Genomic DNA, 22,537 nt, shown 5'->3' on the forward strand with positions numbered 1-22,537 from the left:
CCATGTTCCATTCTTGTCTTTGCTAATTAATTTCTATGACCAAAACTGGGGTAACACACTCTCTCTCTCCTGTTGCTATCCCCTGCCCACCGGTGCTCTTTGAATGGCTGATTGAAACAACATCATTAATGGTTTCCAGTTGAACTGAAACTATTAGAAAGACGATGGCTCTCAAGAAAAGAGGCATTTTATTTCTGTTGTTTCTGCTGCAGCTGTATGAGTCACATCAGGCTTTCTCTCCCCTCCCCACCCCCAGCCTTATTCTATTAGGAACAATCCCTGGGAAGATTTTGGTTCCAGAGAGGGGGAAAGTTGGCAGAAACAACCCAATTCCCATATGTTCTGCATGATTTTAAAAAGGAAACTAACTGCCTTTAGTTTTGAAGGCCCAACTCCCAAGAATGGCTTTGACCTAGTAAAAGAAAATCAAGAGGTTTCTTCTCTTTTCTTTAAATTTACCCATTCTGTTCCAGGAATGTCTTGGAAGTTTTTCTGGCAACCCTTTTCAGTTGGTGGCAATATTGTGGTTTTCTGCTGGGCACATATTACCGGTAAATGCTGGATAGTATCACAAAACTTGCTTGACAGGGATATCCAGCCATGACCACCTTGTGTCCTCAAAATGGGGGTTCCAGTAAAGTGACTGTGCACACCTGTGCAGAAGTGCACATTGCCCAGCCATTACCACAGAGTAAAAGTCCAGAAGTAAATATAACTTGGGCCTATAACTTATTTAAAAGTGAACATACCACAGTCAAAGGAATACTCAGCGATAGCTGAGTGGAGTCCAACTGCTTCCCCGCCCCCAAGGCCAACACTTTCTAAAAGCCTTGCTGCACCAATAACACACCGTTCCTGCCTTCAGCCCCCACACAGGTGCTGACTGAGGCAAGTCATTTCACCCTGATGCATGGACTTGTTCAATGTTTTATCCGCCAGCGATGGCCTTCACCACCGGTTAAATGTGTGGACCTAATGAAAGAGCAACTTTACAGCCTTATCCTATTTCCTGGAAAATACTATGTAGGGAAGTGGGCTGTGTGTGGAGAGATTGTGCTGCTGCAACCTCATTAAGTCTCCCCTCAATACTGGATCATCTCTACAGATGCATGCTGCACCTGTGAAGGAACGGAAAAGGCATAGCTGGTTATGTGTGCTGCAAAGCTGTGCATGGCTAGGGAAGGGGAATGAAGAAGAGGGGGCATGTTTAGTTGGCATTGTATCCACAATGCCAGGATGAGGAAGACTGTTACGTGCATCAGTGCAATGGGGTACTTCATATATTTTATCCCACTAAAATATGACTCCTTCCAGACCCAAAAGTAGACACGAAGAAGCAGAGGTTGGAGAAGAGTACAAGCATTTGTTATTCTCAAGGTAAATACTGTATTTTCAGTTGGGTTTTTGTAATTTGGTTTTGTTTGGCACTAGTTTTCTTGCAGACCAGATGCAACTTTCTTATAGGTCATGTTCAAATGGTGCACACTGTTATTTTCCTGGCTCACCTGGAAACAAAGTGCATCTTGCTTTCTGACAAGTTAAGATCTAACCTTCTGGACAGTTCTGCCAAACCAAACATGAATGCTTAATATTGAAATGTCAAAATCTCCCCTGTAACATGCAACTGAAATGTTCAGTGCTTGGCTGAATATCATTCCTCAACCCCCTTTATCATCTTTCTGTTTGTACTCCGGTTGAAAACTTTAAAAGCCCCAGGCATCCCCTATAAAAAATTAAGCACCAAATGGTACAAAAGATGTTCATTTACATACACTGACCTAGGTAAAGAGTGCATTTTTCAATCCTCCTTTCCCCCACTGCCACTCAGAGATGGGCTAGAAGCCAAGTCTGTGCCGGTAAGCTTGTTTTTCTATTTAAAGTGTTCATTTTTATTAATAACCCTTTAATGTCTACACACTGGCACTGTAGGAGTTGTATTTCCATGTTATGTCATCGGGAGCTATTATGTATTTAATTCCTGAGCCCACAAATCCATATGGACATCATTAAACATATATAGCATAGCATTAAAACTCTGTTCCACCCCCCTCCCAAAAACAAGCCCAACCCCCAGCTAAGGTCATGGGAAAGAGAAACAGGCAAGCAGGGTGATTTTAGCGTTACATTTTACTATGCACAACCTTAGGCAGCTTTTTGTGCACAATAGGTTGCGAGTTGCCCTGAGCTCTTGTTGGAAGGGTGACTAATACCTGAGCCAAATAAATAAAAGTGGGGTTGTGTTAATAAACTTGGCAGAGTGTTGAGGCCATAGGGCACAGCCCTTGCCCATGTAAGCTCTGCATGTGCAACCCAGACATATTTACCATATTCAATGTCTGATTTCTGTACAGTATTAGCATACCAAGTCTGATGGCCTGGGCATGTTTGCTGCTGGCATGCAAGTGTTACACAGAAATGGGTCAGGTTATGTACTAAGTACATCTAAATGCACATGGAAAGCTTACAGACGAAGCCCTGGCGGTGTTCAATGACACTTTTTGTGGGGTTGGCCCACAGTAAAAGTTTCTAAAAGATCAATATGTACAATAGTAGAGAGAACAAACAAATCCACTAAAATACATTTGTAGTTATTTCCCCATAGATGAATCATGAACCCAAATTCTGCAATTTATATATTCTCACGATCAGAATGCATTGGGATAGCCATCCATTTCCCTCTGTCTCCAAAAAGTTACACACACACCATGCATTTAAAGCATATGACTTCTTCAAAGAATCTTGGGAACTGTAGTTTCCCCCCCACAGAGCTACAATTCCGAGCACCCTCAACAAACTACAGTACCCAGTTTGCAGGAAGAGTAATGAAAGTGGCAAATCCATCAATGAAATGGGAAAAAACATTTTTAGGTGTAATAGACTCGGGGAATTAATCTCATAAAAATTAAAGCTGAAGTTTGAAAAATATTTATTTCCCCGTACATCTAGAAACACCAACACACAAACTTGCAGAATGTCTGTTCCTCATCTGCTGCAAGCATCATAACACACACTTCACTATCAGGGCCTCTTTGATATTTCCATCTGGAAAAGGCAAGCACTGCCTCTCGGAAGTCTGAAAACTACCTTTTAATCTCCTATTCTCCTTGATCTACTTCTTTTTCCACCACTTGTTCTAGCTCCCCAATGAATTCAAGGATCACTCATCTGTCTAGTTTCTGATGCTCCTTAAAATGCTCACAAACTTTTCTCAGAAGGGGCTCTTAAATTTAATTCAGGTGATTCCATTCCTTCAAACAGGGCCAGTCACTAGTCTATGCAGGTGAATTTTTTTTAAAGAAGGACTGGGAGAAATAAAACTCTTTAGATGGAGCCACTTGTATGTCCAGATTTCATGATCCATTTCTAGCCTTTTACAGCCTGCTGTGAAGACATGCATTTTAATGGCTTTAGCCTCATCGCTATCTGAACAACAGGGACTTGATCTGTGTATTGAGATGGAATAAGAGAACAATGGAAGCTTGTCTTTTATGCTTCTGGGCAGCCTAAAGGAAGTTTGCAAGAATGGAGCTCAGCTGTGCTGTGATATTTCCACCACCACTCAGTGGGGGGAAAAGATTAACAGATTAAAGGCCTTACCCAACAAGACAAGTGCATGTGTACACATATTCAGGTCCCATATCTAAGGGTCTACTGCAAAATCAGGATCATTTGAAGAAGATTAATCACCCTCTTCCGCTTCTTTTGATCTAACCATCACAAGTAGTTGAAGAATCTTAAAAGTGGAAACAAGAAACTTACCATGCATTTTTTTCTGATGGTACTTATATTGTGATGTTTATTCATTTGGTGTATTGTTGCCTTAGGAGCATATAATTAGGATGTCATAGAGTTTAATATTACTTAAACTGGGGCAGCTTCACACACAGACACATGGTTAATTAACATATTTTACAATGACCCCAACTTTACATATTGGTAATGAGAATTCTCATGATGAAAGATGCTTAACATTTTCACTTAACATTCTTGAAACAGATGGACCATATTGTCAATATAACCATGCTGTCTTTTAAGAACTGTTAAGTTCTTAAAATTCTGCTTCCCAATGTGCCATTCTCTACTCCAAGTCATTGGATTCCCCATCATAATTTAACAAAGCAATCGCTTTTGGTTCTAACTTTAAGCCTACAATCTTTTTTAAAGTAATAGGGAGGTCGGATTACCAGCAAGTAGTTTCCAGTGGTTTCCTGACAATTTTTCAGAGAACCCACAAGACTCTAATTAAAAGCAAATGCAATTGGACAGATAAAATATCCTGAGGTTCACCACAATGCTTTGATGTCTGCCTTCTGAGGAGGGTGTTGAAATCTCTTGAATATGGGATATATACCACAGCTGACTCTTGCAGTTGCCCTTCATTGGCTTAGGCTAGAATACTTAGTGCCACTTCCAAGGATATGAGAGTCACAAACTGAATGGCTTGAACCCTGGTTTTCACATTCCAAGGAGGTGCCTCTGCAAAGTAAACGTTCTTACTCAGCCCTTCCACAGCTGCCCATGCTTAATAGATCACATGAATTCAACATGAGTACATCAAACTGACCTATATCGCAACATGAAGTATTTATTTAGTGCTTTGGGGGTGTTCAAGATGTTTAATAGAATCCTAGTCATGTTCGTCTCTCCCTTCCCTCCTTGATAACTTGAGCACTCATCCTGTTCACCCCATTGTCTCAGCTGCCTCATGCTTTCCTCTCCCTAGCTTCCTCCTTTGCCCCATGCTTTTAGGCCGGCTTCCTCACTCACTGCCATGGCCATTATCTCAATCTTGTGTTCTGCTAGAACAATCTTTTCTCTAACATGATCACAGTCATAATGGCATTTCCTCTGGTAGCTGAGGCCCCGTTCTGAAAATCAGGTCTAGGGTTATCTGTGAAATTTCAATTAAATCAGAAGCTCTGATAGTTTGATAAGCTGCCTGTCGTTTTGAGTCAAAACATGAGGTTATTTGATCTGCTGTTTGTGTTTCTGGGGGCCAGAGTGCATCAAAGACCATCAGTGCAGACAGGCAGAGAGACTGATGATGTGGTGGTGACTTTACCAAGCAGTTTTTGACATTTATCTCTTGGATACGATATTCTTTAAAGCACCTAAAAGCTACCTACTTATCTTAAAAGAAATTAAAACTTTTTTTTTAAAAAAAGAAAAGAATGTGGCCTTGTTCGGATATTTTCTTTGAAGAAGAAATAATTTAGAGATACTGGGGTGTTTGAGACATAATGCCAAACCACAGCTTAGTGCCACATGAGGGAGACTTGAGCCTCACACAGGGCTCATCCACAGTTTTGCTTCACCCGTATTTTGATTGTATTGTGTACCAATTAATTCACCCTAGTCTGAAAGCTTTTTGCATTGTTATGTGACTGTCCCTTGCAGAAATACGATCTTACCCACTGAGTTGGATCTTTTCAGATGTGTGCAAAATCTGAAGAGAGATTTTGCTTAACCAAACTTCAATTGAGTGGGTAAGATCAGATTTTTCCAATGCACAGCTATGGAACAACAAGAAAAGCTCTTGGACCCAGAGGAATTAATACACAATATGATCAAAATACAGGCCAAGCCAAAGTGTGGATGAGACCTCAGGCTCACAGGCTCCTTCCCCTTTCCTTTCATGACAGGATCCCCTCCTAGCTTCAGGCATTGTTCGCAATTTCATCTGAACCAGCAAACCATGGTTTGTCTTGTCCTACAAACCAGTATGGAAACCAGGATCAAGCCATGGTTTGCAATCCTAGTTTGTGGCATTAAGTTTTGCAGACAGTTTTGCAGGTTTGTACAAAGTGGCAGACAGTGGTTTGCCACAAACAAGGAAGGGAGGGAAGAAATTTCAGCCTGTAGGGCGAAGAGAGAAAGCATGAGCTCAAGGGTCTTTAAAAGCTTGTATGCATTGCACCAATCATGGTTTGTTATTACATCTGAACCAGGCTACTGAGTGCTTTTCTTACAAATAGCATGTACAGAATATATGAGGAGTTTAACAGATAAGCTCAGATACAAAATAGGGGCATCTTTTCTATTCAATAAATGTTATGAATTAATCATGAATTGTATTAATCAATTAAAACTGTGTAGCTTTACATATGAATAATAAAAAAGCTTTTTTGAAGGACAGCGTTATGTCAAAGTAGGTCACACTTGGAGTAGATCCAGTGGGCTTAAAATCACTCATAACTAACAAGTGCATTGATTTCAGTGGGTTTGCTCTGAGTGTGAGTGAGATACAGCCCAATCTTTCTTTCACTGATGATTATGTATGTTTATGTATCACAGAAGTCACCTTCTCAGAAGTGGCATCTCTAACTTATGTCAGACAAAAGGGGAAATGCTTCTCATGAGATGGCGCTAGTCACCTGCAGTTTTATAAACAATACGTGTGTGTGTGTGTGTGTGTGTGTGTGTGTGTGTGTGTTGCCTGGAAAATCAGTTTTTATTCAGTCACTCAAAAGGTGTATGATCATGCATGCACTTGGGGCATAAAGGGCTCCACTCCCTCCCATTTTTAAATACATAAATAAATCTTTGCATGTAAGAGGAATGTTGGTGTCTGATAACCTCCTTCTACCTCTAGGTCAGGATGAGAACATCTGGCTGGACTGCCAATATAAATTCAATTATATAGCATGGTAAAACAGTTCAGATCTCCAAAGATATCAATTACATTGCTGGAAACCAGAGAGCAGATCAATAAGTGCAAAAGCAATTTTCAGAAACAGGCATATTTCTTTTTCTTGAAAGCAGAGTGCATAGGTGAATAGAACTACCTTTCTTATGCAGAACATTATGGAATTAGCGATGCAGCGTGACAACCAACTGTAGTGATCTATTTGCACAATGTATTTCAATTTGTGTAAACAGGGCTCATTCTTCCTGCCCTACTCCAGGAATCTGCCCATGTGCCCTTAAAATATACTCTGAAGGCTTGGAGGACCCCTCTGAAGTAGATAGTGAGGTATGGCGACTGCAGGGAGAAGGGGAGGGGAGGCAATTTCATTGCATCTGCTGGTGAAATGTCAGATTTCATGCACAACTGGCTTCCTGTCCAATCACAATATTTTGAATTAGGTATCCCTTTAGATGCATAACATTTTGATTACCTTGTTTTTTGTTTGTTTGTTTGTTTGTTTGTTTAGCTAGTTAGCTTCATAGGTGCTCAACCACTTCCAAGGATTTAGGGTTCATCATTTAAAATCTGATCAGAACAGGGCCCACATACCTGTTCCCAACTGAAATACTCCCAAAGTTGCAGAAAATATATGAGGAGAAAAAAATCCTGTAGAGCTAACCACAGCTTTGCAGGTGAAATTAGGTCAGGAAAACAGCATGAAGACAGTAGTTCGAATTTACTCCAGCACTACTGCTCCAATCCCTCCACCCCCACTTACTGCTGTTTTAAAATGAAAATATTTGGACATACATAATGTGTAATTTAGCTTTATATCGCCTGGTAGCTGAATCCCACTAGTAAGCAGCTGCAATACAGATGAGGCAGAGGAACATTCACAACCTTCCTAGGTACACTTGATGCCCTTTTGTTGGGTTGACAGAGTACTAGGAGGCCAGAAAGGATAGCTCATTTGGTAGAGCATGAGACACTTGATCTGAGAGTTGTGCGTTTGAGCCCCACATTGGGGGGTAGGGGGGGGGAACCCCTGCTAATTACAGTCTGCTGGGAGGAGATATATAACACAAATAATATAGTTATTGGTAATTCAGCAGAATGGTAGGTATATTTCTCTTCTGCATCCAGCACAATCTGCTCTCTTGGTGTGATTGATTTTGCTTTCGGCTTCCAAAAAATAGGCTCTCCGGATATTGTATCCGTCACGGATCATAATCAAAGCCTTGCAAATCATCTTTGAGCATGAGTATATCTGGTAAGGTAGACGGTGATTAAAACTTGATATTTTAACTGGCAGGATTTCCTTCAGCTGATAAAGCCAATACTTTTATGACTTTAATGATTCCTTGGAAGAACACAATTAGGCAAACTAACAAAGCGAGAAAAGTTCTGTCCTCTGACCTATGATTAAACAGATGCCAAGTTTGTTTCAATTTTCCCCTTGCATAAGCGCGCGCACACACACAGACTTACATGTGCCAAATTATAGTCTCATTTCCCTGGGAATTAAAAGCTTAAAATAAAACCAAGTGTTCTTCCATCCTCTGGATGCGATAAAATGCAATGACCTTTAGCTTCCTTCCTCGCTAACAAAATTGGAGAAGTGCAGCAGCAAAAGCAACAATGGAACTTACTCTTTAGGAGGGTTTAGGTCCTCTGGTCTGGTCTCAAAGAACTGAAAGACTTCATCACACTGTGAAATGTGAGGGGGAAGCTTCACCAATGCCTGTTTTTAAATATATATAAGGGAAAGTCAGTTTTTAAAAATATGCCAAGTAACAAGAATTTTTTCCCAAAAAAAAAAAAGTTTTGGATCATATCAACCCAGAAATGTTAGTGAATAAAAACAGGATGACATAAAAACACAAACTGGACTTATAAACTTGGTCTTCAAGCAGATTCACAGCTGTCGATCCTTGTTCAATATTCCCCAACCTTGGGCCCCAGATGTTGTTACACCACAATCCCCATCATCCCCAGGCAGCATGGCCACAGGTCAGGGGTGATGGGAGGTGTAGTCCAGCAACACCTTGAGACCAAAAGGTTGAAAAAGCCTGCTTTAGTTGGTCGTCCCTTTCTAGGCACGGGACAAGCAGAAATGTAGACTAGTCCTTAGCGATGGGGAATTTTCAAAGAGAAAGACACCCTCTCTTGTAGTGGTATCATTAGCTGGTACAAAAGAAGAAAGAATCTTATGCTCTATATTTAAATACGCACAAACGCTAGCTGTTCTGGGTCAAAACATACCTATACTATTCTTGTTTAATGTTTTGTTAAAAAAACAGAGTCCTTATAATCTCACTCATTTCATAATTCACTTAAAGATGCTTTACTACAACTTTGAACATTTGACCTATTGTAGTTATAGATGGGCAAGGTGCCATTTTATACTTCCCAATGCCTCCAACCAATTAATTTACTTGAGATTTATATCCTGTTCCAAGAGCACTGTTGTGCATCATGGTTTTGAGTCTTGATGAAAGGTTCAGATATCCTTTGATCATTATCCTGTGCAAAATGATGCCATGGTGATCCACTTCTATTATTTATTTATTTTTCAAAAAAGGTATTAGGAATACTTCCTTCCAATTTCCAATGGCTGGTGTTTATGCACAGGATCAGACACAACAATTTTGACTTCCCAGATTGCAAAGAGATTTAAACAAATCAGCAAGGATAATGGGTAGGAGTTTTTTTTACTATTTTTTCTAAGGGCTCGTCCACACTACTGCTTCTCACGTGCCTATAAAGCACATGTCTGAGAGGTTTTCTGTTTGACCAATGCTTTCTAAGTATGGGTCTGAGAGGTTTTTCCCTTACCCTGCTCCTTTCCCAAGGAAAACCTGCTCTTTAGCTCTAAATAGAAACAAATGGAAATCCATGGAAAACCCAATTGCTGTTCGCTCCTATTGAGAGCTAAAGAGTGGTTTTCCCCGGGGAAAAGTATGGGTAAGCCCTGAGACAGGTTGTCACCAAAGAGTTCAGTATAACCAAATCTTCTCAGACTTCTTATAAACCCATTCACCAGAATGAGGTTGCCTGGTTTATCTGGATGTAAAAGCAGATTTTTTTAATTGGTTTTTTTCTCTAGATAGGTCTTGGCAATTTGAATGTCCTACCAATTAGGACTAGCAAACTTAGATCTACGGTAACTCTTTTACTATGTGCCTGATTTATAGTACTCTGATACCTTGTTCTGTGATGGTGCATTTTTTTTAAGCAATTGCTTTTCATTGTTTCTTTATGTTGTTGATCTTGTTGGTTGCCTTTCATGTTTGAAAAAAAAATCCTTTCCATTATTTAATGCAATTTGATAAGGTTTGTTTATTTACGTCACCTGTTTATATACTGTTTACGTAATCACCCAAGCGTCTAAGTGGTGCATATACATATTACGGGGGGGAAACCATGCAGTGGATAGGATCAATTAAAATTAATCATAAAGACAGAAGATCAGTTTGACTGCAATTATATTGCCATGATGTGATTTGAAAATGTGGGCTTGACTGTGATTATATCCACGATTTATGATATGATTTTCTTGGCACAGGAGTTAAGAAAGTCTACCCCGACTGTTAGAAGACCTCCATATTTCCTTCTTTTTCATGGCTTCCTGCCTGCACTAGGAGCCGAAAAAAATCCCAGAACCTTTTATGTTGTTTTACTTCTGTGCATGGTGATTAGAGGTAAATATTTTCATTAATTGTGTGAAATACTGGTATTGTTTCCATATAACCAATAGGAAGGAATTGCTGAAACTATAAAAGCTGGTATGGCCCACAACCATGCAAGGGCACTCCGAGATCCCTGTGTTTGCATTCAGGTGCCTGTGTTAATCCAATCCATGGTTTGCAGGATCAGACATTGTATATGCATAATCCCTCCTCTCCTTTCCCCTTCAGTGCTTGGTTTAATGAAACACATCCTGATTTTATGAGCCAAATAAGGATTGCAAATCAAAGTTTAAATTTGAATTTGCAATTTTGGTCTGGAAATTCAAACCAGTTTGTAGTCTGACAAACCAGTAAGTGTTCCATTAAAATGGGCCTGCTTATAGGAAGAAAGGTGAGGAAAGAGTTAGTTCATGCAAAGCTTGTCCCCAAGACTTTGTTGGACGACTGGACAGCATGACATCTGAATAGAACCTGTGTAGATGGTTTCTGCAATTGAGCTAGCCTCACACAGCACCAGTAGTGCAAATTGTCCTTACACAATACAGTGGGGCTGGGCTGCAAGCAATAGCTTTGTTGTAAGTGACAGCTATATCAGTTTGCTTCTTTTACTTCAAAACAGAAGATATATGTACTTTGCGACTGGTGAAGATGAACACACCATTTCATAGGAGGTTTTTTCCCCCTAAGGAAAAGGTTAATGAAATGTCAAGACATTGCTGTGAGAGTAAAGGCTACGTAGCCCTGCTCACATTTGTCAATTTTTCAAAAGGCTACAAGATCCCTGTAGCACTTGAGTGGAGGGAGCGGGAGCAAACAGCCTCTAAAGAGTTTGGGGAATATTGTTGTTTTGAAATCTCAAATGCTTTTTAAAAGCTCACAAAACGGCAGGGACATCAGAGTGGGAAAATTGTCACTCATCAAGTACTGATTTAATAGGCACTATCGAAAGGTGTCAATGATACTCACGGAACCACATTCTGCAAGTGCCTCTACATTCTGGGCTCAAGTGGTTTTGGAGTCGTTCCCTTGGGAAGTGTAATTCTATTAGGGGGCAAAGGCTTTTTAATGCTTATTTATTTATCTTGTTGGATCAGGCTACTGGGCTAAAGAGACTTTGGTCTGAATGATCCAGAAGGACATCAGAAGGAATTAAGTAGCAGAGGACGGGGGCATGGAGAAGGGGAATGGACAAGGTAGAAAAGACGCTACTGGCTTAACAAATGGAATTAAATGTTTTGGCAAATAAGAATGGAAAAGGCATTATATGCATTAACAGTGCAAGATACATTGCAAACACATTTAGAGAGGTTTTATGTGACCACAACAGTTGAGAACCCTTACTAAAGAATGAAATGTGTCTGGTATAGAAAGCCTATGAAGAAGTAGCTCATTATTTCAGATTGGGGGAAACTGCAAAGATGAAAGAAGAAAGCTGCTTCAGATGGGCCCTGGAAGAGTTCATAGAATCATAGAATCATAGAGTTGGAAGAGACCACAAGGGCCATCGAGTCCAACCCCCTGCCAAGCAGGAATTCACACAAAAATAATGCCAAATAATGCCAATTCACACAAAAATAATGCCAAGTTTGCTAACAGGAAAATGATCCAGGGAGATAAATTCCAGTGGGTAAGAAATATTTACAAGCGCAGCTCACGCAGTCTTGCTGATTACCAGGCAAAACATTCAGAGTTCTGTTGTTTGTGTTTATATACATGAAAAGATAGATCCCTTACTGTGCCTGATCCTCAACTTGCCTCTGGAAAGACTTCCATTACGGTGCCAGAAAGAGCCTCATTATCAAAGTTGAGTATTTACTTTAGCAGCTGTATGGCTATGAAACACATCACACGGGTTCTTGGGAGGTCTGCTGAGCAGAGGTAGCCTGGGCATCTCCTGTTCTTCACTTTCAAAGATTCCAGTCAGCTATACAGCAGATCTGATTTTGAAAGTAATATTTGCCATGAGTTTCTCTATATGCAGAGATTGGTGTATTTTGATTTGCATTGCTTCTTTCTGCTGAATAAAATAAATTCCATATCTGCTTTTTCTAGGGCATAATTTGGAAAAATGATTTGATGTGACCAAATATAGCCTGGTACCAATTCCATGTCGGGGGACGCGGATGGCGCTGTGGTCTAAATCGCAGAGGGCTTGCCGATCGAAAGGTCGGCGGTACAAGCCAAGGGGCAGCTGAAGAGTTCTGAGGCTAACCAGAGTGGAGTTACACTGCAAACCTTTCGGCCACCCCTTCAAATTCTCTTTTTCACTGTCTATGTTCCGGTTTGTTTTCTTTTATTTATTTTGTAAGAGGCACAAATATTTCCTGGCATATTATTCCCTAACTTTGGGTCCAATCATACAAGTCCCAGTGCATGTTAGTTGCACTACATCCCACAGAGCACCACTGTAACTGGAGCAGCATTGTGTGTGTTAGCAAAAAGGGCTGTGTTTGTATGTCGTGATAAATCACATTGCCATGCAAGCTACACCTGCTGAAATTCACTATCAGAGGTGCAAGGGCCTCCCTCTTTTTCACCATGCCACCCTAGCTGACTTGTACACTGGACATAATATGATGTCTCTAATTAGTGGGCATTTGCATGATCACATTCCATATCATGTGAGTTCAAAGAATCAACTGTGAATCTCAGTAGACAAAGGACTGCTGCTTTTTTAATAACTACAGTGTTGTCGATGGAACAGCCCTGCTAACACTCAATCAATATAGACACACACATACACACACAATCTCCATGTCAAGCTGAAGCTTGTACTTCGTTCAGTATCGATTAGAATTTTTAAGAACAAAAGGAGCCTGACTTCACTTTGGTAGATTCCACTGACACAGATAGTAAACAAGGCCAAGATGAATACTGACTAGCAGTTAGGTAGCCTTCGTTATCACAGCCATAAATGATATAACAATTTCTCAAGCATGTATTTCTCAGACACGTCCCTCCCCCCAGTAAGGGACTGTCTGCTTCTCAAACAATTGCATCTTAGATAAGTAACCAATGTCTGCTTTCTGGGTGGGGTCAGAGGCCACCTCTACAATCTTGGAGTGAATTCCTGCTTTCTGAGCAGCACGTCTGTTCAGTGAACCCATGACGTTATTTCATATGCGCATGTTTTGCACAGTTCCTGTTTGAACGATTAATGTGAAGGATACAGTGTGAGTACACGTGGTTACAGCCATTACGCCTTCATTTGCCAGACACTGCATCAATTGTTGCACAAAAGGCTTGATCTCATAAGATAAGGTTTTAGTTCCGTTTTCCCTAGCCAGAGGGTTGAGAATTAATGCTATCTTTTCTTTGGGTCTCAAGCTCTTAGAACTTTGATGCATGTTGCTATCAATACGCTTCTACCACATTATTTTGCCTAAAACTATACTGGGGGAAGGGGGAGGGGAGCAGAAGCTGAACTAATTTTAGAGACCCTATTTGACCCTCTATTAGTCAGCAAGTGCTAACACCATGGGCATCATGTCTTTGCCTCTGTTTAACCATGCTCAGTGAGGGCATTTATAAGATCAATTAATGCAGACTGGTTACTTCCTGATACTCTTCGAGCCTTTGTTCATATGATCAGGATCCAAAAGAATGAGGATACATGCACACACACACACCATTCTAATACAAACAGCATTTATATTAATTGTGTGCATATTTGGCTGAACAGTGGAGTAAAAAAATCCTTTAAATAAATAAGTACTATTTTGAAAACACAACACGATGATTGTGAAAGGGGCCCAATTATGTGTATGGTGACTGAGAAGCAAGCCCCACTGAATTTTACGGAGTTTACTCAAAAGTAAATGTGCATAGGATTTGCAGCCAGAGTGAAGCAACAGAAGAGACAGTTTGGTTTTAAGGAGCAGCAGGCCTTTGTAACTTACTTTGAAAAACCACAGTTTCTAGATGTAGTAGCTGGCAACCTCACAGGAGTGAACCTCCAAGGATTCCAGCTCCAGGATCCTCTCTGGTCTTTGACCTATAAAGCTCTATAGCTCAGGTATACCTATTAAGCGTCCTCTTTCTTTCCTTCTTCCATTAGAAATAATACTGAATGAACATGCCCTCCTGCAGGCACTGGGTCAAGGTGATCAATCATGTAAATAGTTACTTTTAAGAAGAAAGGAAATACTTTGAAAAATACCATGGGAGTCTTCTGTAGAACTGTTATGTATTGAAGTTCTCACTCTGGCCACCAGGAGTATCGTGTATATAGTTTTCACTCAGGTCCACGTCAGTTACTTTAGGCAGGAAACCCTGGGTTGTTGTCGCTACAATGTTGACAGCCGGCTGCCTATAAAAGCAGGCCAGCTGAGCTGTTTGCTGTTCAGTTCTATTCCAGCTTACAAATAAAGAGCTGCTTTGGAGAAATTGCTGCATCGTCAGCTATGTCTACCCACTATTTAACAAGAACTGTGTAACACTGGATGTTCTAGATTATGATGGGATGGGAACACATTGCCACAGGAGTTATTTAAGAAATAATTAAATGTCATAGGGATGTTGACATCACTTAAGAGAGAGGACTATATTATATATGTCATTTTCCACTACACACCACTGGAACTCAAAGGGCGCATTCTGAAGGGTAAGCACCATTTTCATCTTCCTTTATTTTTCAGATTCAGATTACAGTTAATTCAACTATGCATCTTTTGTTTGTGTGAGAGCAAAACTCTGTAGACATACCAGTAAGCTAAAACAGTCCCATTCCCCTCTAAATATGCTTGGGTGACCATCTCTCATTGTGTTTTGTCAGTTATCACTCTCCTAAGAAGATAAGAATTCTTACCCTGCAATAGTCATCAATAGGCCGTAGCCTCTTCACAGCGACATCTCGAATGTGACTTCTCCGGAATAGGATTTTACCTAGGGGGGGGAAGAGGATGTAGAAATTGAGCAGGTGCCTCCTAGACAACACTTTGACTGTTTGAGCCCAGGTGTGAAGAAAAAGGTTAGAAAGGTGGATCTCTTCATAATGCCATCTCTAAATGAGTGAGGCTTGTGGCAGAACAAGAGGTCTGACAGTTTGGATTTGTTACACTTTTTCACACTCTAGAAAATGTGTGAAATAAGGCTTATCGGTACCCAGTCAAAAGTGTAAGCATGGATAGGCAAACTAAGGCCCAGGGGCCGGATCCAGCCCAATCGCCTTCTAAATCCAGCCAATGGACGGTCTGGGAATCAGCATGTTTTTACATGAGTAGAATGTGTTCTTTTATTTAAAATGCATCTTTAGGTTATTTGTGGGGCCTGCCTGGTGTTTTTACATGAGTAGAATGTGTTCTTTTATTTAAAATGCATCTCTGGGTTATTTGTGGGGCATAGGAATTCATTCTTCCCCCCCAAAAAAATATAGTCTGGCCCCCCACAAGGTCTGAGGGACAGTGGACCGGCCCCCTGCTGAAAAAGTTTGCTGACCCCTGGTGTAAGGAATCAGGGCTCAGAACAGTGAGGACTGAATGCAGGACCCTGGTGTTCTACTGTCTGAACCACCCTGCCTGGAAGCAGCTGCACCAGATGGCTGGAGAATAATACATACAGAACCATCCATTCTGACTAGATCCTACAAAGACAGCTTAGTAGGGCCTGAAAAATGAAGCAGGAAAGCCTGATCACGATTGTCTATGAGCTGGTAACTTCCAGGTTGGATACTGTAATAACCCTGCATCTATTTCAAGGGTTGCACATGTTTGCAGGATCAGGACCAGGTTCTCATCAACAGCTGGCTGGTGCTGGCTGCTCTAACAATACTTGCTGTCTCTTTGGAGGATAAGAGAATGCATTCCAGCACCCCTCAGTAGCTGGCAAAATATCAATTCAGTGGGTCTGGGTGTGATTAAGAAGAACTGTCAGGCTAAACGAAGGGAGGATTAAACTGGGGGATTAAACTGCATAAATCATGTGTAAGTTTTGCTTCACTTCTCATTCCACTACACCAACACAAGGCAACATGGGATACATGCCTTGGTTTTTCTCGCAATATGGGACCAGGAATGTGAGGCTTAGCTTAGGGCAAACATCCTCCTTTCAAACTGCTGCACAGAAGGACACTATAAAAACATCCTAATTTTGCGGGGTTGTGGTGGTCATTACGGTTTTTACAATACAACAGCCCCCACTTTTTAAGCATTCCAACTAACTGGTGTGCTGGGCAAGCTAAGCAGAAGTTTTAATAATGCGTCTGTGGAGACAGTGTGGATTGTGAACGACTCCCATTCCCCAGTTTCTAATCCAAGCCACAAAGTGAAAACCAGACTGGTGGCGACCATATTTTACAAAATATAAAGCAGCCATAGATGTGGAACACATGAAAGGCCTCCTGAACTTGTAATTCAACTTCACTAAGCAGACAGTTTACAAGGAGGCTCATTCCTGCCAACAGCTCCAAAGTACCATAATAGATACAAGGTTTGGACATGAGAAACAAGGCAAGTGTAATGTTATGTGTGGAACAGAGTAATAAAACAAAATAGAATAAAATAAAAAGGATGGGGTGAGGTTCTAGGATATGCCATATCTGCATTCATTCTTTAAATGCTGCTGCTGCTGCTGCTGCTCTCGCTCTCTAGTGGAAGAGAAATTGGTAAGTCATCTGTAGACCATTTTGGCTGACAAAAAGACCCCACACCATACCCAGTTCAGGAGAAAGGCAGGGATTAATGATTTAACCATTATTGCCCCTGGAGAACTCAGCAGGCGGGAGGAGGAGAAGGATGGGGACAAAACCAGAACTATTTGACTTCACCCAGGGCTTTTTTCAGCCAGAACTCATCGGAACTCAATTCTGGCACCTCTCAGGTATGCGCCATTGCCATTATAAGAGAAAAAGGGAGGTGTTCATGGTGAGTTCTGACACCTCCTTTTCTAGAAAAATAGCACTGGCTCTACCACTTGGTCTCCACTTACTGTTGATCTCCCTGCCTTGGCAAATCCACACCGTGATCAACTCCCACCCGGAAACCAATGTCCCCACTGTGAAAGGACATGTGGATCCAGAATTGGTCTCCACGGTCACTTACGGACTCATTTTTAAAACCATGTTTATGGAAGACAATCTTACTCGGCTGCGAGTGATCGCCAAAGAAGAAAAAGAAGCCCTATCAGCCCCAATGGACACCGGCCACCACTGAGAGAGAGAAATAAGTCCCGAATTTTTCGCCCTATAGGGCGCACCGGTCCATAGGGTGCACCTAGTTTTCAGGGGGGGGAATCAAGGGAAAAAATATGATCCCCCCCCGCAGCTCTGGGAGCAGCAGACAGGCTGCACGCAGCCTGTGCGCTACTTCAAGACCTTCTCCCTGCTTTTGCGAGAGGTGGCGAAATTCCCCCACTTCCCGCAAAAGCCCACAGGAGCCGCGCACGACTCCTGCGGGCTTTTCGACCAGGAGGGAGAAGGGACTGAAAGGCCAGTCAGTCCCTTCTCCCTCCTAGGGGAAAAGCCCCCAAGAGCGGCGCACTCTTTAAAGGGTGTGCGGCATCCTGCAGGCTTTTCTACGAGGTGGGGGAATTCGCCCACCTTGTAGAAAAGCCAGCAGAAGCCACACAGCCTTTAAAGAGTGCGCGGCTTCTGCGTGCTTTTGCGGGAGGTAGGGGAATTCCCCCATCTCCCACAAAAGCCCACAGGAGGGAGAAGGGACTGACTCGGCAAGTCAGTCCCTTCTCCCTCCTTGGGGAAAAGCCCCCAAGAGCGGCACGCTCTTTAAAGGCTGCGCGGCTCCTGCTTGCTTTTCGACCCAGATTGTGGGGCTGGCGATGGGGGGAAGCACTGCTTTCCCCCACTGCCAGCCTCAAAGAGCAGACTCTCATGGCTTCAGCGAAAGCAACGCAAAGCCTCCGGAGCGCAGGCTTCGGAGGCTTCGGTTGCTATCGCTGAAGCCAAGGAGCCTGCATTCGCCCCATAGGACGCACACACATTTCCCCTTCATTTTTGGAGGGGGAAAAGTGCATCCTATAGGGCGAAAAATACGGTAATTTTGGTCCAGGCATTGCATTTTCAGCTATAGCATTTCCCCCACATACTACCGCTTCCTTTCCACAAACATGCACACACAACCTTGCAAAATCCCAATTTTAATTTTTTTTTGAAATGTGCCTAATTTGAATGATTTATTCCAGCACAGAAACTGCTTTGAGTTTTTAGTGCATACATTTTTATGTTAGCCTCTTGTGTACAATCATTTCCGTCACAGGGAAATTCAAGCTACTGTTTAAAGATTTCTTGAAGACCTGGGAAGATCAAATATCCCCATTTATTGCCAAGAGATTTATGATGATCTGTATTGGTCCACCATCAGGAAGGGAGTTCATCTGGCACAACTCTAATTGACTTGCTGGTTGAATGCATCATTAAGCCTTCCTTAGAGCTGTATGATTAGATCTGATTTTTAAATGGAGAATTGTTCCTAACGTTGTTGCACCATGTCTGTATAAAAGGTAAAGGTACCCCTGCCCGTACGGGCCAGTCTTGCCAGACTCTAGGGTTGTGCGCCCATCTCACTCAAGAGGCCGGGGGCCAGCGCTGTCCGAAGACACTTCCGGGTCACGTGGCCAGCGTGACATCGCTGCACTGGCGAACCAGAGCCGCACACGGAAACGCCGTTTACCTTCCCGCTTGTAAGCGGTCCCTATTTATCTACTTGCACCCGGGGGTGCTTTTGAACTGTTAGGTTGGCAGGCGCTGGGACCGAACGACGGGAGCGCACCCCGCCGCAGGATTCGAACCGCCAACCTTTCGATCGGCAAGCCCTAGGTGCTGAGGCTTTTACCCACAGCGCCACCTGCGTCCCACCATGTCTGTATAGGGATGTATAAATAGGAGAGGGGGAGCTATAACACCACTACCACCACCCTGCTTTAAAGAAATATATTTCTTCTCTTATCTGTAGTCATTTTTAGGCACTGGAGGAGCACAGATCTACAATTGGTACTGGGAAACAAACTTCCTTTATGCTTCTCACCATGAAATTCCTTCCATCACTCTGCAGGAGAACAAACACTCAAGCCTCTGTTACATACAATAAAATTCACAAATGGCCATTATAGGCAAGCTGTCTGAAGCCACTTGGACATCAACAAGAGGAAAGCAGGGGTGGGGAGACACAGAGAGTGTTTTGTTGACAGAATGTCAACTTCATCCTTCTCATCACAGTGTAACCAATAGCCAAGGAGCTGCACAAATATACCAACTGAAAATGCATCCAAAAAGATTCCCTTCTTACAGTTTTACAGGATAAATTAAAGACTTCTTGCATCATCTCTCTGATAACTCCTTGAAGTAAAAACAAAACAAAAAACAAACCCAAGTTTTGACTGCATGTGCAGTAGACAGGGCAGGAATGCTGTTATATAAGTCAAGAGATGCTACTCAACAGGCCTTCGCCAGAAACCTGACATGAAGCCTTATAGTCAGGTGGGAATCATAACTTTTGCAGTTACAGAACATGTTTTTTACAGTATGTTAGGGACATACACAATTGCAGTATCTTAAATGACACTCAATGAACCTGCTCTCCCATGCCTCCTGCTGTCCTTTCTTGATAATTCTTTAAGAATAGGCAGGAAAGAAGGAACAGTGTCCATGACTATGGTTGGACCATCCACCCTTCCCAAACAATTCTGGGAACTGTTAATGGTGATGGTAATTGTAGCTCCATGAGAGATGAACCATAAATGTATGGTGTGTATGTAGCATGTATAGAGCTGGCCTGTAGAGAACTCTGCTTCAGATGCTGCCCTAGTTGTCCTGCTCAAGGGGGAGACCTCAGCATTCCCAGCCTGAGGATGTGGCTCTTCCATCATCATTGCAGTCTGAAGATGATTCCCTTGCATTCTCTCCCACACTGCAAAATAACTTACAGGCCCTTTAAGTATAGCAACTAATGCTTGGGGAGGTGAAGAACCAATGGAAGATCAAGGTTCCAGAGGACCCTAATCCTTTCCTGAGAAAACATCTTCCTAAACACAACTAGCATGGACTTCTTGCTGCATTATTCATCACCATAGAGCCCAAGGATACTTTGAATGCCAAAAGTCCCAGGTTCAGTTGCCAGCATTTCCAACCGAGGCTGTGTCGGACCCCTGTTGGAGTCTCTCAAGAGCTGCTTCCAGTCACTGTAGAACAATGGTCTGGTTTGGAATAAGGTAGCTATCACCTTCTGAAACCTGTTAACCATTTACTATGCAGGCTATTCTTACTTCAGCCTCCAAAACAGGAAAAAATCAAAATGAAAGCTTAACTGCAAAATAACTACACTTCAGCTCACATAAGAGAATCTGCTGTTATTAAGGAAAGTGCCTGTGTCAGAATGAACCCATTCAGGCCACACAGAGCCGTCACATTTCAACAGCCTTTCCCCCAACGAAAGCAAAAGCATTAAGAAGCTCACTCAGGGATTGTTGTTCTAGCCAATTACTTCCCCCCTTGAAAGGAAAAGTGTCCTAAGCAAAAATGACAGCAGGATCTGCCTCCTGCTTTCTCCATAGTTATAGAATTTTTCACTATATAAGAAAGTACAGGATATGTGACAGCTTTTTTATATATAAATGAATACTAGTAAAACTTAGAAGGAGGATTGTGAACTGACAAATGTTCTTTTGGATCTTGAATAATTGCATCTGAATTTCAGAGCATAAGGCAGTCGCACTGGACAGGCTGCTAGAAAAACACTAGCCCAAACAAGCTGGGCCTTCTTTCCAAGCACAGCCAAAGAGAAGCAACAACTCCCCAAATACTGCCTGCCTTTGTTCCCTTGTGCTGCTGTGCTATGCAGGCTGGCCATCGTTTACAGAATCCTGACACCAAGAACCTCACATAACCCTCAAAGGGTGGTCAGGTTTGTAGACTTGAGGTCTCCATTTCCATCCTGATGATGGATAGATGCCATCCTCCTCACAGGCCTATGAACAAAGCACACTGAGAGCTCAGCTGAGCACTCTCCTGCCTTTCCACATCTGAAGGGTGTGTGGACTGTATGGACCGGATGTGCTGTATGAAAGCATTTTAAACCCACAAATAAAGGCACGCTTGCCTTTTGAATTTAGAGGCAGGATTTTCAAGTAGCTTCCATTCAAAGTCAGTGCAAATCTTTTTAGATAAAACTACCCTTTAAGTCCAGCACAAATCAGTCTGTGTGTCTAAGGTTCTAGCAGCTCAGATTTTAGCATCAAGCAATGCGGATAGGTCTGAACCAGTGTTTCTTCCATTCAAAAGAGGAAGGGTGCAGACAGGAAGAGATAGGCTGTCCATAGGAGCAATTATTTCATATAGTTGGGAGAAAAAATAATATATGGTTTCCCATAGATATGGGCAGGTGTTTTTTTAAAGGATATGCATGCTTTAAAATACAGAGGATACACTATTTTGAAGAAAATGGCTATACTATGAAACAATGTTGTCATTTTCATTTCAAACAAAGCCTCTGATTTTACGAGATTGCTACCCAAAAATGTCACAGGAAAAAATCACCAAAAGGCATATGTTGCACTTCTTAATTGGAACAAAACCAGCTTATAGCCTCTGTCAATAATACAGCACAAAATACACCAAGAAAGGCTGTTAATACAATTATCTTCTTATTGCTATTTTAGGAGACACAGATGGGCTGGTAACAGGATCTCTTATTCCATAATTTATGAGTACATGTGTCTTGAACAATTTTCCACTAGGGATATCAATCGCATCCTGTCCATTTTGAAGAAAATCCCCTCATGGCTTTATTTGGAACTAGCATGGCAAATAAGACATGGTATTTATCTTGAATCTTTCACTGGAATCCTAAGTGTAGAAGTAACCCAGTTGTAATCCTATCCTCCATCTATTTTCTTTCTTTAAAACATTTGACAGAAATCGTATATGTGCAGTTGGGAGTAAGTCCCATTGAACTGGATGGGACTTACTTTCAAACCTGCATAAGCTCATAGGGACATTTGTATCCTGCTTTACACCAATGAGTCCTCTATTAGAAGAACTGTCTGGGGTAAAGTCTGGTAAAATCAGACACTGGGAAATACTTTAACAACATCTGATTTTAATAGTCATACAGACAATATTGCAGCACTTTTGAGGTACAGGAAACTCTCAACATATACAGATTTAATTTACGCACATTCAGGTTTACATGCTTGGCAAAAAAAAAAATTAAAAAATTAAGGGGGTGGATGTCCAGAAGAAGAAAAAAGACTATGGCAATACCTCCTGCCATGG

At 41.9% G+C, this 22,537-nt stretch overlaps 1 protein-coding gene and 1 long non-coding RNA gene across 10 annotated transcripts in view; one reads left to right on the top strand and one right to left on the bottom strand.

Moving 5' to 3' along the window:
• Positions 1–22,537, bottom strand: part of SH3PXD2A (SH3 and PX domains 2A) — a 248,555-nt gene that overhangs the window by 125,847 nt on the left and 100,171 nt on the right. For 8 of the 9 annotated variants that reach the window (XM_082225245.1, XM_082225238.1, XM_082225249.1 and 5 more), the window contains 2 exons: positions 15,125–15,201; positions 8,278–8,369 (listed from right to left, as the gene is read on the bottom strand). In XM_082225245.1, coding sequence (XP_082081371.1) covers positions 8,278–8,369; positions 15,125–15,201 — 169 coding nt within the window. Of the gene's footprint in view, position 1; positions 18–8,277; positions 8,370–15,124; positions 15,202–22,537 lie in introns of those variants that run through there. The other variant, XM_082225242.1, reaches the window with a different exon arrangement.
• On the top strand, positions 1,308–11,870 carry LOC309533717. The gene is made up of 4 exons (XR_014220424.1): positions 1,308–1,377; positions 10,194–10,329; positions 11,412–11,773; positions 11,844–11,870. It is a non-coding gene; the product is annotated as an uncharacterized lncRNA (long non-coding RNA).

This window comes from Podarcis vaucheri (assembly GCF_965113315.1).
Source record: "Podarcis vaucheri genome assembly, chromosome: 5".
NCBI lineage: Eukaryota > Metazoa > Chordata > Lepidosauria > Squamata > Lacertidae > Podarcis > Podarcis vaucheri.